Here is a 14,394-nt window from a genome sequence, read left to right on the forward strand (position 1 = left end):
TGTTTTTCTGGGGTTTTATCTTGTTCCTTCATCTGGTACATAGCCCTCTGCCTTTTCATCTTGTTTATCTTTCTGTGAATGTGGTTTTTGTTCCACAGGCTGCAGGATTGTAGTTCTTCTTGCTTTTGCTGTCTGCCCTCTGGTGGATGAGGCTATCAAAGAGGCTTGTGCAAGTTTCCTGATGGGAGGGACTGGTGGTGGGTAGAGCTGGCTATTGCTCTGGTGGACAGAGCTCAGTAAAACCTTAATCTGCTTGTCTGTTGATGGGTGGGGCTGGCTTCCCTCCCTGTTGGTTGTTTGGGCTGAGGTGACCCAACACTGGAGCCTACCCAGGCTCTTTGGTGGAGCTAATGGCAGACTCTGGGAGGGCTCATGCCAAGGAGTGCTTCCCAGAACTTTTGCTGCCAGTGTCTTTGTCCTCACAGTGAGACACAGCCACCTCCCGCCTCTGCAGGAGACCCTCCAACACTAACAGGTAGGTCTTGTTCAGTCTTCTATAGGGTCACTGATCCTTCCCCTGGGTCCTGATGCACACACTACTTTGTGTGTTCACTCCAAGAGTGGAGTCTTTGTTTCCCGCAGTCCTGTCAAAGTCCTGCAATCAAATCCCACTAACCTTCAAAGTCTGAGTCTCTAGGAATTCCTCCTCCCATTGCCAGACCCCCAGGTTGGGAAGCCTGACATGGGGCTCAGAACCTTCATTCCAGTGGGTGAACTTCTGTGGTACAATTGTTCTCCAGTTTCTGAGTCACCCACCCAGCGGTAATGGGATTTGATTTTATTGTGATCGCGCCCCTCCTACCTTCTCATTGTGGCTTCTCCTTTGTCTTTGGATATGGGGTATCTTTTTTGGTGAGTTCCAGTGTCTTCCTATTGATGATTGTTCAGCAGTTAGTTGTGATTCCGGTGTTCTTGCAAGAGGGAGTGAGAGCATGTCCTTGTACTCCGCCATCTTGAACCAATCTCATTAAATGCTTTTTCTGTATCTATGAGATGATTGTACGTTTTTTCTAATTTGCACACTTTATACCTTATTTGGTTTTTGTGTGTTTATAAAAATACATAATGGATTTATAAATGCATTATTAGTTTCATAAAATCAGTGATGGTATATTCTCTTTCATTTGTATTTTACCATATATCTCAATACAATGCTCTTCAGAGAATAGGCACAATAAATATTCTATGAGCTAACAGCTAAATTTTTTGATCCTGGCCATAACTTTTAGCATCTGGAAACCCTAAATCTCTAGGCTGGGAACATGTTTCATTGGGTTTCACAGTGACTCTCTTCTTAGGCCTAGTATTTTGCTGTGAAATTTTCTAGAATTTTATAATTTCTGGATGGTTTATGTAATTATATAAAAATTTACTTTTAGGTTTAGTGATCTACCCCTGGACTTTTTGTCAATTATGACATACTATAGTTGTGAATAGTATGCCTATTTGGGAGAAATAAAAAATTATGAATTACACATATATGTAGAGGAAATGATATGATGCTTGGGATTTTTGTAAAAATAAAACAGAAGGGGAGTGGTTAGAGGTATCGAGAAAACAGGATTGGCCATGAGTTCATAATGGTTGAAGCTGGAAAATGGGTACATTTTACCTACTTTTGTACGTTTAAAATATTCCATTAAAAAGTGTAATATAATACAAAAATCATGTAAAGCATATATGTACAGATTTATAGGTAATTCTAACTTAATAACTACCTAGATTAAGAGTTAGAATTTTGCAGTATTCCAGAAGCCACCCATGTGCCTCTTTCCAACCATAATCTTCTCCCTTCTTTATTGGGAACTATTATCCTGACATTTCTTGCTTTTCTTTATAGTTACCACCTATGTATGCATCCTTAAATAATATAGTTTAGTTTTGCCCATGGTAAGTTTATATGAAAGATATCATATTACATGTATTTTTTGTGTTTTTATTCTTTCGTCATTATGAAATTCATCCATATTTTGCATATAGTCCTAGTTTATTATAGCATAGCACTCCAATATATGAATATGCCATCAATTCTACTGTAAATGGACATTTGTGTTGTTTCCCGTTGCCATGTTTTCTTTGATCCAGCCCATTTTATTTTCCATATCTGTTAATTACATCCCTGAAAAACTGGATGATGGCCTTTGAGAATGAGAAAACATCTTTTCTCCCTTCTCAGGTGCCATCAGCTCTATCAACTCTCTATTTTGTATATTTTTAACCAAAACCCAAGACTACTGAGGATAGTCTTTAAACTAACTAATTAATATCCTCATTTCCTTTAAACATTGAAAATTTTAAGCGCAATCCACTAAATACTGGAGACTAGAAAAATAGGGTAGACTTGAGAGAGAGGGAAATGAAGAAAAAGTCTCCTTAAGGAAGAATAAAAGGAATATGAGGCCTTTTGGTGGAGGGTGGAGATGAGGTGAGGAGGAAGGTAGAGGCAACATTAAAGATGGGTTGTGAGGGACTTCCCTGATGGTCCAGTGGTTAAGACTTCTGCTTCCAGTGCAGGGTGTGTGGGTTCAATCCCTGGTCAGGGAATTAAGATCCCACATGCCATGCGACATGACCAAAAAATTTTTTTAAAAATGGATTGTGAAATTAAGTCAAAGTTACCCAAAGTTGGTAGATTTGTTTCACTTTCCATAAAACTTACCACAACATAACTTGCCACGTTTTATTCCATACTACTTTGCTCAATTTTAAAAAAGTATCCCAGTGTCTGGGTATTAGGAATTTGTATAAATTTCAATATCTTGGTATGTTGGTAACAGGAGGAAGGCACAATGTTTCTCTCCTGGATTATTTTGACCCAAACGAAAAAATTTCTTATATTTATTTTCCTGAAGATTGAATTAGAATTTTCAGTGAGGCATCAGTAATGGCACAAGCAAGCATTGATATTAGTCAGCTACCCAAATTGTCACATCATACAGATTTGTTTTTAAACCAAGAGATGAGTTGGCTTTGATGATAATTTTTTTTAATAGTTACTGAGGGAAATTTCACCTGTGACATGTCCAGATATTGATGCTATAAATGTCATCATATTGGATATTTACTGGTAGATTTGTCAATTCCTTAATGAAAGGACAGGTGAAAAAAGATTCGTGCGATAATGGAAAAAATTTTAGTCACTTAGCAAAAAGAAATGAATTTACATTTATATCATATAATTAAGAATTTCACCATAATACTGTACTATAAAATCACAGCTGAATTTGAAAATTCTAAGCATTTTTGTTTTAAATCCTTTTTTTTAAGTTTGTAGGAAAATTTTTCAGTCTTGCTTCAGAAATAATGCTTTTGCCTCAGTGGGCTCATTTCCCTATGGTCCGTTTGGATTGTGAAGATTTGAAGACAGGCCTAACAAACAAAGCAAAAGCCTTCGCAAACATATTACTAAATGACATAGCTTCAAAACATAGGAAAGAAAATGAAAGGTAAGTAGAATTGGTTGCCAAACTCAGAATTATAGGGCTAAAAGAAATAGTTTGCTAGTAACAATTCTTGTTTAAAAATAAGAGATTAAAATATAAGTACTTACAAGTTTTTCTCCATAGCTACCTCCTAAGAGGGTTTCTTTTATAGTCTTGTTGGTTTGGTTTCTTTTCGTTTGATACTGTTTGAGACTAGTTTTGAGGCAACCCAGGATTTTTTGAAAAAAGAAATTGACATACACCAGCTTTTGGATACAGGTTGCATGGTAATGAAAAAACCATAGACTTTCAGTGATATTGGGAAGATCTGGGATCATTCCTGACCACGATATTTACTTATTGTGTCACCTAGTTTATTTTTTGCATCTGTAAAATGGAGACAGTAATACCTAGTTGGCAGGATGGCTATAGATTGGATTCATGAACTAGTGGCCTACTAGCTGAATGTGTCATGCAAATGTATTTTATTTGTCTCACATTGTTTTTTATTTTGTTTAAACAAATTTTGAGTTTGCTATCAACATTTCAAAATTAGGAGTTTTCACACACACGCACGCACACACACACACATGCACACGCACATGCACACACACACACACACTCTCTCTCCAGATCTCTTACTTTTCTTGAAAAAGTGGGAAGACCATGCCACGTTAGGCCTATAGTGGTAAATGGAGTTGAGAATAAACTTTCTCTTTGACAGGGGGAATGGCCTCTTGTTTGTTCATCCAGTGCGCGAGCAACTGATCCTCCAAATAATTTAACTTATTTGTTACCTGTCTGGCTCCAGAGGACTTTTAGTTTGCAACTTCTATAAAGGATTAAAACTAATATTTATATAAATCACCTAGCACAGTGCCTGGAACATAGTACTCAAGAAATGTTAGCCATTATGTTTATTTTCCCAGAAGTAATGTAAGAGAATTATGTGCCTTGGAATCAGAGGGACCTGGATTTGAATCCTGTCTCTGCCATGAACTAGTTCCGTGACTCTAGGCAAATTACTTAATTTCCCTGAGCCTCAATTTCCTGCGGTGCCAACTATGAAAAATAATACCTTCCTTGCAGGACTAATGTTAGGATCACAGATAACATTTGTAAAGTATCTAACACCATGCTTGGCATAGAATAGGCACCCAATAAAGGGAGCTATCACATCAATAAATATTTTTAAATGAATAAAAAATATATGACTCTCAGAAAGTTAAGTATTGGTCAGCTGTACTTTGTACAAAATTATACTACAAAAAGATGTTGAAGATGTTAAAGTATTAGACTCTTCATTTCTAACAATCCCGTTGAGTAAGAGCAGTGACAATACCATAGTTAATTGAAAAAATTTTTATGTTTGACATGACTTTTTTGGTATTTATTTTTGTAATATCTGTCACTTTTCTGGAAAATTCTTTGAACAAAATAACTGTCTTATTATAAACCCATGACATAAGAACAGCTGAAAAGTCCATTTTCCTCTGCCTCATTCATTCTTTGATTCTTTCCGATTTAAGTTCCATACTTGAGATAGGTAACATCAAAAGGAGAAAATATGTGCCACTATGTTAAGCACAATTTATTAAATAAATTAATAATTATTAAAGAACAATTTTCTTACTTCATAGTTTGGTTTAGTATCTGGTTGGGCCACCTTGCTCTCAATAATCTTGTCTGCCTCCTTTTCTTTTCTTTTCTTTCTTTTTTGTTTGTTTGTTTGTTTGTTTTTGGCCATGCCACACGGCATGTGGGATCTTAGTTCCCCTACCAGGGATAAAACCCATGGCCCCTCAGTCGAAGCACGGAGTCCTAACTACTGGACCGCCAGGGAATTCAGGCCTCCTTTTCTTTTTCTGTAATGTCACTCCCCAAGTGACTCAGATTCTGCTCTAGTCAGAAGAAAGCACCCACAGTAGGATCATCTGTCTTTTTTTGCATTATCGACATTAATGCATCCTCCTAAAATTTTGATAATCAAGAATTAACTGTCAAGCCCTACATTATCTGATTCCTGCTCATCTCTACAATTTCATGTTATGTCCTCTGCTTTGTATTCACACTGCCCTGCTTGCCATTCCTAAACTATGTGAAGCTTATTGCTACCTCAGGCTTTAATCCTTGCTATTTTTTCTTCCTTGGAAGTTTTATTCCTGATATTTGAATGACTCATTTTTTCCTTTTCTCATCTTGAATATCACCTCTCTAGAGAGATATTTCCTGGCCACTTTATATAAAATACTGGCCCCTTCTCTATACTCCATCATTCTTCATCCCTTTACTTTGCTGTTTTTTTTTTCTTCATAGCACTTTTTACTACCTAACATTGTGTTATATATTTATGTGCTCTTGTCTCTCTCATCAACTTGAATGTAAGCTTTATGATGGCAGGGACTTATCTATTTGCTGTTATATCTCCAGTGCTTAGAACTTTGCTTAGCACATTGTAGATACTCGATTATTTATTAGATGAATGAATAAGTATAATTACTCACATAATATAAATGAAATACCTGCATGAACTAAAATTTATTTTTAAAATCACTTACCTCTTTTGTACTTTGTTTTTGCAAGGGTTTTTTCTGATATTTCTAGTAATGGCATGACAGTACTGATACTGCAAAGCACAAGGAAAAAAAATCTATGAAATATACCTTTAGTTGAATAATGGCTATAGGGTATCTAGGTTCATACTTACATACATATATATTCTGAAAGAATCATAGATTTTTAAATATATAGAGAGGTTTGATCTTTTTACTTACCACATTTCACAAGGGACACTAATAATAATAATAATTAAGCTGATGATTATACTAAAAATTATAGTTATAGTTACCAGTAATTGAGAGTGTACTATGTGCTAGGCTCTTTTACATTCATTATTCATTATTGTATTACAGCAATCCTGCAAGATGAATGTTAATAACTTCATTTTACAAATATGGAAGCTAAACCTATGAGATTTACATAAGTTCTCAAAGCTAGTAGCAGCTGAGGCAGGATTTAGACATAGGGCTGCTTGATCCAAAGCATGCTCTATGTCACACAGAAAATGTTACCTTAATTTTATAGCTTTTATAGAAGTATGATGTATCCTGAGTTATGTCAGATAAGTTATGCTTAAATATTTTAAGATATCTTAGTGAATTAACCAATTTTTTTAGGATCACAGTTCCTATTTTATAGTAATCATAATAAAATTTATTTAGTGTGATATAGCATTAATTACTCTAACTATAATAAAGCAGGGTATTATGTCAGTATTTGCAGTGAATTTGAAGCAATTAAAGAGCATGCATTAAAAGTCCCTGAGACAACAGAAGAGATGATGGAGCTCATATCTTATGTAGAAAAAGCCCGGACTGTAAGAATTCATGAGTTGGTTTCACGGATCAAGGTAAGAATTTTTAAATTTACATATTTAAAAATATTTTTTTCATTGTGAAATATGATAAACATATTGGAAGTGTATAAAACATATAGTTAAACAAAGTTATAAAGTGAACACTTATGTTGCCACCAACAAGGTCAAGAAATAGGATATTGCCAGCACCCTAGAAACCCTCTGTGTATGACTATCTGACCATAACTACTTCCCTTCCTTTACCTCCTAGAGGTGTCGACTTGGTTTCTACAGTAATCTTTTTTATTTTTCTTTAGTTCCACCATGTGTGCCTCCTTAACAAAGGTTTAAAAAAATATTTTCTTTTATAGTTTCTACATTTAGTAGTACATGTGCGTATACTTTCCCCACCACCAGGTTATATACCTATTCACCTATATTGTACTCTAATTTTTGTTTAAAAATGTGAAATGTAGGGACTTCCCTGGCGATCCAGTGGTTAAGACGCTGCACTTTCACCGCAGGGGGCATGGGTTTGATCCCAGGTCGGGGAACTAAGATGTCACATGCCGCACGGCACAGACTAAAGGGAAAAAAAAAAAAAAAAGTAAAATACAAAACACACCAAAAATTGCATAAAACATAAATTTACAATTTAAAATGCTATAAAGTAAACATCCAGTAATTATCATCCAGGGAAAGAAATAGAACCTAGTCAACACCCTAGAAGACCATTACAATCTCCTGTCTTTTTCTGGATGTGAACACTATCCTGACTTTTATAGTAGTTATTTCCTGCTCTTCTTTGTAGTTTTACCATCTAAATATGCATTCCTAATCAATATAGCTAATTTTTGTTTCATTTTAATCTTTATATAAATAGAATCATACTATTTCTATTCTTTTGTGTCTTGTCAACATTATGTTAGTAATGTCATTGTTCCTTAACTTTCATTTATTTTCATTGTTGTCTGGTATTCATATTATATAACCATAGAATAATTTATTATTTTAATTTTACTGTTCTGGATAGTTGGGTAATTTCTACTTTTGCTACTAAAAGCAATGCTTCTGGGAACATTTCTGTATGCGTACGCTGGTGCGTATATTCATGCATTTCTTCCAGGTGTTATAAGATATACTTATTTTCACCTTTACTAGCTAAGGCCAAACTCTTTTCTAAAGTAGTTCCAATTTTATACTCCTATCAGCAGTGTTTAAGAGTCCTGTTGTTTTATATCCTTATCCATACCTGCTATTGTGAGATATTTAAAATTTTGCCAGTCTGTTGGGTGGAGGTTACTGTATTTTTAATTTGCATTTTCCTGAAAACAAATGAACTGGACACTTTTCATATGCTTATTGACCGTTTGGAGCTCCTCTTTTGTGAAATACTAGTATTTGTTTTTTAAAAAGATTAAAAGAAAATTTTATTTTTAAATTTTTATTTATCTATTTATTTATATTTAAAATTGAAGTATAGCTGATGTACAATATTATATGTTACAGGTGTACAATATAGTGATGCGCAATTTTTAAAGATTATGTTCCATTTATAGTTATTATAAAATATTGGCTCTATTCCCTGTGTTGTACAATATATCCTTGTGGCTTATTTTATGCATAATAGTTTGTACCTCTTAATCCCATACCCCTATAATGCCTCTCCCCCTCCCCCCTCCCCACTGGTAACCACTGGTTTGTTCTCTAAATCTGTGAATCTGTTCCTTTTTTTGTTATATTCACTAGTTTGTTGTATTTTTTAGATTCCACATATAAGTGATATCATTCAGTATTTTTCTTTCTCTATCTGGCTTTCTTTCTCTCTATTTCACTTAGCATAATACCCTCCAAGTCCATCCATATTGTTACAAATGGGAAAATTTCATTCTTTTTTACGGCTGTGTAGTATTTCACTCCAGTACATGTCTTTAACCTATTTTTCTTTTGGGTTGTGTGTCCTTTTCTAATTTATTTATAGTAGTTTTTAAAAAAAATTGTGATAAGATATACATAACATAAAGTTTACCATCTTTACCATTTTTAAGTGTATATTTCAGTGTAGTAGTTTTGAATATATTATTGATAAATATCCTTTCCTTCACTCTGTAATTTATTTCAGTTTTTAATGGTGTTTTGATGAATGGAAGTTTTTAATTTTAATGTAGTCAAATGGAGCAATTTTTTTTTTTTTTTTTTTTTTTACAGCTAGTGCTTTCTGTGTCTTGTTTAAGAAATCCTTTTCTACCCAGAGTCATCAAGATTTTTTTCTTGTGTCCTTTTCTGGAAGCTGTTTAGTTTTGCCTTTCAGGTTTAGATTTTCAGTCTTCCTGAATTTTATTTCTGTGAATGATGTGAGGTCCTATTTAATTACTTTTTCATATGCATGAGCAGTTACATATTTATTGAAGAGACTATACTTTCCCCACTGCTCTGCAGTGCCATCTCTATTATATATCAAGTGTCCCTATATGTGCAGATCTGTTTTAAGACATTCTATTCTGTTTTATTGGCCTTTTGTCTATTCTTGTATCAATACCACACTGACTTAATTACAACAGCTTAATTGTAATAGCAATAATAATTCTTGATACCCGGTAGAGCAGGTCCTCCCACTCTATTCTTCATCAAGTTTCTTGTTTGTTCTTGGCTATTAGTATTTTCGTATAAATTTTAGAATTAGATGATCACAGCCCATAAAATAACGTTTTGGGATTTTCATTGAGATTGCATACAAGCGATAATAAATGTAGAGAATTAGCATCTTTCCAATATAAATTTTAGAATCAGTTTTTCACATTCCACAAAAATCTGTTGGAATTTTGATTAGAAATGCATTAAATAGATGGAGAGAATCAGTACATACACTGTGGAGTCTTCCAGTTCATGATATATCTTTTATTCATTTACCTCTTCATTAACATCTCTTAATATTTTATAATTTTCTCTGTAGAGGTCGTGCACATCTTTTGTTAGTTATATTTTCAGATACTTGATATCTTTTAATGTTATATTAAATTATATCTTAAATTTTTCATCTTATCTTAGTTACTTGAATACAAAAATACAATTAACATATTAATAGACTTAAAAAAATAGTTTTAGATTTACAAAAAAACCTAGTAGATAGTACAGAGAGCTCCCATATTACACATACATCCTCACACACTCAATTTTCTCATTATTAACATCTTACACTAATATGGTACATTTGTTATAATTAATAAACCAATATTGATATATTATTACCTAAGTTCATAGTTTATTCAGATTTCCTTAGTTTTTACTGAAAGCCCTTTTTCTATCTCAGGAACTCATCTGAGATACCACATTATATCTAGTTGTCATGTCTCCTTAGGCTTCTCTTGGCTCTGAGAGTTTCTTAGATTTTCCTTGCTTTTGATGTTCTTGATAGTTTTGAGAAGTAGGAATTTGTCTGATATTTTTCTCATGATTAGAACCGGGTAGTCGGTTTTTTGGAGGAGAATCACAAAGGAAAAGTGCCATTTTCATCACATCATCTCAAGGATACATATTATCAACATGGCATTTGATGTTGAGCTTGATCACCAGGCAGAAGTAGTGTTTATCATGTCTCTCCACTCTTTTCTCCCCCTTTCCATACTGTCTTCTTTGGAAGGAAGTCACTGTATGCATCCACACTTAAGAACCGGAGAGTTGTGCTTTCCTCCTTTAGAGTAGAGTAGCTACATTATTTATTTGGAATTATTCTGCATAGGAGACTTGTTTCTTCTCCCCTGCTTATTAATTTATTCAATCATTTATTTATATGAACTTATGGATATTTATTTTATACTTTGACTATAATATAATATAAAATTTATTTTTATATGCAAAGTAATAGCTACACTAAATTTTTTCTTAATAAAAAAGTTTTATTTAAATATCTCAACCATTGCGCCACCAGGGAAGCCCTATATGTTTTTTTTTTCTCTTTTTAATTTTAACAGTTTATCCGAAGATTCTTTTGGAATGTCTACATATGCTATTTTATAACTAGTAGTTAATGACAGTTTTGGTTTTGTCCTTATCAGACATTACATATTTCCAAAACTTTATTTTCTTTGCTACAATGGACTGGTTAGGATCTTTAGTACAATGTTGAATAGAAGTCGTCTTGATCCCAATCTCAAAGGGAAAGTCTTCAAGATTTCACTATTAAGTATGAAATTTGCTATAGGTTTTTTTTATAGGTTCCCTTATCAGATTAGTAAATTATCTTCTATGGGAGGGTGGGGAGGATACATTGGGAGACTGGGATTGACATATGCACACTACTATATATAAAATAGATAACTAATAAGAACCTACTGTATAGCACAGGGAACTCTACTCAATACTCTGTAATGACCTATATGGGAATGGGATCTAAACAAGAGTGGATATATATATATGTATAACTGATTCACTTTGCTGTACAGCAGAAACTAACAAAATATTATAAATCGACTATACTCCAATAAAAATTAAGTGAAAAACATTACTGTGAATGCATATTGAATTTTATCTTTTTTTTGCATCTATTGGGGTTATCTTATGCTTTTTCTCCTTTAATCTATTAATATAATTGATTCCATGAATCAGGTTTTATTAGGTTAATTTCTACATGCAACATAATACATGTATGATGCATTCTGCATATTATATATATTATATACATATACAGCAAATATGTAAGCTATAGAGGGTAAAGATATACAACTTCTCTATTAAGGTAAATCTATTGGTTTTAAAGGTTTTTGTTTTGTTTTGTTTTGTTTTTGCCATTCACCCCTAAACTCTTTCTAGACAGTTGCTGTATGCTAATGGTAAGCAAAAAAAGTGGTACTGCCACTGAAAATGCAAAACAAAATAAAAGATGCTAAAATCTTTGTCAACAAAGATTCAAAAATTAAATACATAGGAATAAAAAATGTAAAATCTTTTAAAAGAAAAAAATTTAAAGGGCTGCAGAACAAAAGCCGCATATTTGATCATCATTTTCAGTCATCTACATGGAGACTCAAGAGTACCTTTCTGTTAAGTCAACTGCAAGTGAAAACTTTTAAAAAGCTTTATTTCTGGTATAAAAATCTGCAATTGTGTGGTATGAAGCCAAATAAATAACCCTACAGTTATTGAAATACCCGTGTGGTTTAGGTAATATGAAATAACAGTTAATAATCTGAGTCAGATTGAAATTTGAAAGAGTATTAGAAATTGTTATTGCTTCTCTTTTTCATAATGCTTTAGATTTTCTATATGGTTTAATATATCTGGAGTTTCTTCTGTAGGAATCCAAACGCCGGATGAGTTACTTTTTAGATGTATTTCTATTTCCTCCAGAAGACTTAGCTTTAAATTCAGCTGTCCTTATGTGGCCTTGGAAAATTAATCCCATCTTTGATGAAAATGATGAGGTGAATATATTTTTCAATATGTATTTTTGTATTACGATATTTTAAGCACAATGTTCATTTAATTTTCATACATACTTGCCATCTACCTTTAAAAAGTATCTTCATGTGTCAGTATGATTTTGGGGTTAGCAACATTTATGGCCCTGCAGGCTTAGGCTTAACCCACAAGGTTGTAAAAAATGGGACTGACATTTAAAAAGTCAGAACTATTTACAAATTAATAATAATAATTGTAAGCTCTGTGCTATTAAATCATTTAATACTCACAAAAATCCCAGGTGCTCCTATTTTCCCCATTTCATAGATGAGAAAAATGAGTTTCAGAGAAGTTAAGTAACTTTCCCAGGAAGAAGTAGCAGATTCAGGATTTTATATAAGACTGAATATAGTTCAGATTTTGAAAAAGTCCTAATGTAAACTTTTTTCTCCTAAATTGGGAAGTGAGATGGTATAGTAGTAATGAAAAGCATGGACTTCAGTTAGATAAGCCAGAGTTCTAATCCAGATTTTGACTTTTATGATTTTGTGACATTGGACATGCCTCTTAACCTCTATATGCTTAAATTTCTTTACTTCTGAAATGAGGATACTAATACTTGTGGTAATATAGGTAGAGTGTTTAATAAATCTTGACACAACAAGTGCTCAATATATGGTAGCTTTTATTATTTTCCCAGAATCTGTTAAATAGTTAAAGTATCTATTTAATAAATAAGAATTTTTACAGTCACTTCGGAGATATAGGAAAGTTTTTCTGTGCAGTTTTGTGGTTTATTATTCTTTTCATTTTTATATCAGTCAAAGTTTTATTTTTGTACAATGTTTTATTTTTACTTTGCTGATGTTTTTTGTTACTGTATAAAGCATTCGGATTTCTGATTTGATAATTCTTTGCTTTGTAACAAAATAGTTAACATGATTAATTTTTTTTTAAAGCTCCTTGAGAATGTTAAACATAAAAAAGAAAATGAGCTAATAGCAAAGAGTGAGAAACTGATTTTGGAAATAGAAAAGGAATCACGCCGCATGGAAGAGTTTGCAGAATTTGCAGAACTGGACCGCATGCAGCAGGTCTGATAAATATAGACAGTAGCTATGGCAGGCTGGTAGATTAATACACGACATGTTTCTATAATATAGAAAAACCTGTGCTTACTAAGGCAAACAGAGGCCTGACTCTTAGGCCTGGGACTGCTGCTAATTATGTAATCTTTTTTGTGATTTAGTTTTCTATTTGTAAGGTAGACATAACCATACCTTTTGCTTTGTGTCATGGTAATGTTGTGAAGTTGATGTTTAAAGTTGCTATATAAATGCAAGGACATAGCCTATGCAGTATTATATAATTTTATTTTTATAACATTTCTTGGGTATTTCTTGAAATAAGAAATTATTTGCTTTCAGTATGTGACAGATATAAGACAACTACAAAAACGTATTCAGGAATCTGAAGAAGAAGTTCAATTTATTAATAAAGAAGAGGAACTTTTCAGATGGGAGCTGACAAAATATCCTGAACTGGATAAATTAAAAGTTAACATTGAGCCCTATCAGAAGTTTTTTAATTTAGTTTTGAAGTGGCAACGAACAGAAAAACGGTAATTTCTGGTAATGTAATAAAATATTAAGCAAAGATATAAAAAGATTTATAAAATGTACATTCATTTATGTTGTTGTTGTTGGCTAGGTGTTTAAAAAGTAGGATTTATCTGTCCATTTCAAAGAAAAACCAAATATTTTATAGGAGAAGCATCAAATGTTGCTAAGGCGCCACCTAGCCTTACTAATATAGTATCTAAAGTCTCACTTGGGTTTTCCAGAGTTGATTCAATTTCTAATGCAATTAATTCATTTGACTCATTCATTTGACGCTAAGAATTAGAAGTATGGAGTCAAATCATCATTTTATTTGGATACTGTTAGTTGTCCGTTTACAGTCTGATTCATATTTTTGCACCTGCAGCATAGCTGAAATTGTGGTTTTAGTATTGTCTGTCATCATTCTATCTGTGTGACTGAGAAAAACTGTTAATTGCTCTTGTTCTCAGTTGTTTCTATTATAAAATGAAGGGCCTAGCCTAAAGAATCTCTAATGCCTTTTCTCACACCAGAAGTCTCTGAGTTTAATATATATATATATATATATATATATATATATATATTTTTTTTTTTTTTTTTTTTTTTTTTTGTGGTATGC

The 14,394-nt window shown here is 32.9% G+C and overlaps 1 protein-coding gene across 1 annotated transcript in view; it reads left to right on the forward strand.

The window, feature by feature from the left end:
• Positions 1–14,394, forward strand: part of DNAH12 (dynein axonemal heavy chain 12) — a 233,836-nt gene that overhangs the window by 55,336 nt on the left and 164,106 nt on the right. The window contains exons 12-16 of the mRNA XM_024123804.3: positions 3,268–3,446; positions 6,696–6,831; positions 12,072–12,197; positions 13,134–13,268; positions 13,602–13,795. Of these exons, the coding sequence (XP_023979572.1) occupies positions 3,268–3,446; positions 6,696–6,831; positions 12,072–12,197; positions 13,134–13,268; positions 13,602–13,795 (770 nt within the window). The remainder of the gene's footprint in view (positions 1–3,267; positions 3,447–6,695; positions 6,832–12,071; positions 12,198–13,133; positions 13,269–13,601; positions 13,796–14,394) is intronic.

This window comes from Physeter macrocephalus, chromosome 18, assembly GCF_002837175.3.
Source record: "Physeter macrocephalus isolate SW-GA chromosome 18, ASM283717v5, whole genome shotgun sequence".
In the NCBI taxonomy this organism is placed as follows: Eukaryota; Metazoa; Chordata; class Mammalia; order Artiodactyla; family Physeteridae; genus Physeter; species Physeter macrocephalus.